Below are 2,594 nucleotides of genomic sequence, written 5' to 3'. Positions count from 1 at the left end.
GGCCGCCTTGGCCTGGCTCTGCGCCGGGTAGGGCGGCACGGGGAGGCTGCCCGCGGCCGGCCAGAACATGGGGAACGAGGGGTAGACGCCGCTGTCCTTGGCGGCGCCCGGCGGGTGCGGCGGCTGCGCGGGCTGGTGCGGGTGCGGCGGCGGCGGCCCCCAGAACATGCCCGAGGGCAGCGCGCCGCCCTTGGCCGCCTCGCCGCCGCCCAGCGCCTCCTCCTGCTTCTTGGGGCACAGTCCGAAGGCGGCGGCCGGGAAGCCGTAGGGGTGCGGGAATAGGGGCGGCGGCAGCTTCTGCAGGACGCCGAAGCCCTTGCTGGGCACCGGGATCACCGGGTAGCTGCGCACGGCGCCCGCGCCGCCGTGCGCGCCCGCCGCTCCGCCGTGCGCCGCCGCGGGCAGCCCCAGGGCCCCGCGCTCGCCCGCGGGCTCCGTCCCGCTGCAGCGCAGGCTCTTGTGCACCGGGGCGAGCTCGGCGCCCGCGGGCGGCGGCGGGTGCAGCGCGGCCTTGGCGGCCGGCGAGCCGCCCGGGGGGCCGCCCGCGGGCGCCCCTTGCAGCGAGAAGGTCCTCTTGCGGGTGCCGCCGTTGAACATGGCCTTGACATCCTCCCAGGCGTGCGACAGCTCCTCGGTGGCCGTCTTGTCGCTGAGCTTGAGGTGGCGGCGCCACGAGTTGAAGTTGGCGGCGTCGGGCTGCGTGTACTTGGAGTCCGGCGTGCGGTGCGAGTGGAAGATGAACTTGTTGGGCGAGAAGTACATGCTGCAGTAGCTGCACTTGATGCACTYGGCGCGCGAGCTGTTGTAGCGCGCCGGGATGAAGCTGCCCCGCGAGCCCCACGCGCACTCGTGCACCACGTCGAAGGCGAAGTTCTCGGGCAGCTTGGGCGGCTTGTGCTCGCCCAGGAAGGACTTGCAGAGCCGCTCGGCCTCGCGCTTGGTGATCATGCCGCAGCGGCGGGACGAGATGGGCATGGCCCCGGCCCGCCGCAGGATCTCCAGCTGCACCGGCGTGCACTGCACGCAGGTGATGCCCAAGGCCACCCGCCGGTTGTGGATCTCATTGTAGCTGTAGTTCTTGAGCAGCGTGTTGGAGATCTGCGCCAGGCACAGCCGCTCCTGCCCGTCGATGACTAGGGACACGATGGGCACTCCGTACAGAGAGGTCTCACCCACTTGGTTGGGCTTGAGGGTATTGGAGCCCTGGTACGGCTGCAGCTCTTGCTTTGAATTTGGGGAGGAGCTTGCATCTCTCCCATTCCCCATCTGAGTGGCGATCGCCTCCATTCCCCCCCAAAGCGCCCCTGGAAAAAAAAAAAAAAAAAAGGAAAAAAAAAAAGAAATCGGGGAGCGGCGCAGGTTAGGAGCGCTCCGRGGCCGAGCAGGCCGGCCCGGGCCGCGCTGCCGAGCTGGGCGCTGCGCACACGCGGCCCGCGCCCCGCCAGGCCCCACGACACGCGCGAATCGGCTGCGCCCGAGCGCGCGTCTCCTGCTCCCCGCGCCGGCCCTGCCCGCCGCGCGCCCCGGACCCGCTCCGGATCCCCGCGGCGGGTGGCGGCGGCTCCCGCAGAGCCGAACCGGGCCGGGTCGGGCCGGACCGCCGGGCGCGCTCCAACGAACGGCGCCGGTGGCGGCGGCCGCCGCGTCCCAGGGCAGCCCCGATGCGGAGGTCGCGGCGGGTCCGGACACGGCGACCGGGCGCTTTTTGTCGCCGCTCCGCAAGGCGATTAGAAGCGCGCGGATTACGGGGCCGGGGCAGCTAAAGACCTGCAGCACGTAGGGAGCAGAAGGGACCCGAGCGAGGCAAATTGGCTTAGCGGGGAGGGCTCGCGGCCGTAAGCAGCTTCCGTGGGAATTACAAGAAAAAAATATATAAATAAAAATGGGGAGCGGCTTCCCCAAACGCGCTGCCTCCATCCCCTCCGTGCCCGCCGCCCCGCTCCGCACTTACCCGCGGCTGGACGTGCGAGCGGCTCCGCGCCTCTAGGAGTTGCCGGTGAGCGCGGCCGCTCCGCAGCCCGGCCCCGCCATGGGTGGGCGCGGGGGACGCGCGGAGCAGCGCGGAGCGGCGCGGGGGATGCGCGGAGCGGCGCGGAGCGGGCTCGAGCGCGCAGCCCTCAGCGCGGGCGCGGAGCGGGGCCGGGCCGGGCTGCGCGGGTGCGGAGGGGCATGAAGGCTCCGCGGCTGCCGCCCGCCCGCGCCCGCTGCAACGCGAGCAGTGGCCGCCCGCGCCGCGCGGGGAGGATCCGCCTCGGCGCGCGGAGCCGCCGCACATTGATGCGCTGACAGCTAAAATAACGGCAGGACACACCCACCCGCACCGCGGATTTACATGAGCGGCCGCCGGGGCCCGCGCCGTCAATCACGGCCCGCCCGTCAATCACGGCGACGCTTTAAGGCGGGGGGGGGTTCGGGGGGGCGCAGGGAGCCGCCCGCGCTGCGCAAGGTAAGAGCGCGGCCCGGCCGCACCTGCGCCCCCCGCGCCGGGTCCCCCCGATTTCCCCCCTCGGGGCGCCGCTCGTTGCAACTTTGCGGGGCTCGCGGGGCGCAACGAAAGGAGGCGCCGCGAGGGCGCGGTGAGGGGCGCGCATCGA

The 2,594-nt window shown here is 72.8% G+C and overlaps 1 protein-coding gene across 1 annotated transcript in view; it reads right to left on the bottom strand.

Moving 5' to 3' along the window:
- The window catches only part of SKOR1 (SKI family transcriptional corepressor 1), a 3,981-nt gene extending 2,694 nt beyond the window's left edge, over nt 1–1,287 (bottom strand). Inside the window, exon 1 of the mRNA XM_026040568.1 lies at nt 1–1,287. This exon is cut by the window's left edge and continues 648 nt beyond it. Within this exon, the coding sequence (XP_025896353.1) occupies nt 1–1,287 (1,287 nt within the window).
- Between the last annotated feature and the right edge of the window lie 1,307 nt (nt 1,288–2,594).

This window comes from Nothoprocta perdicaria, unplaced genomic scaffold, assembly GCF_003342845.1.
Source record: "Nothoprocta perdicaria isolate Ctin4 unplaced genomic scaffold, notPer1 scaffold_26, whole genome shotgun sequence".
Classification (NCBI taxonomy): domain Eukaryota; kingdom Metazoa; phylum Chordata; class Aves; order Tinamiformes; family Tinamidae; genus Nothoprocta; species Nothoprocta perdicaria.
The sequence above is the reverse complement of the archived record's forward strand: the minus strand, read 5'-3'. Positions and strand labels throughout refer to the sequence as shown.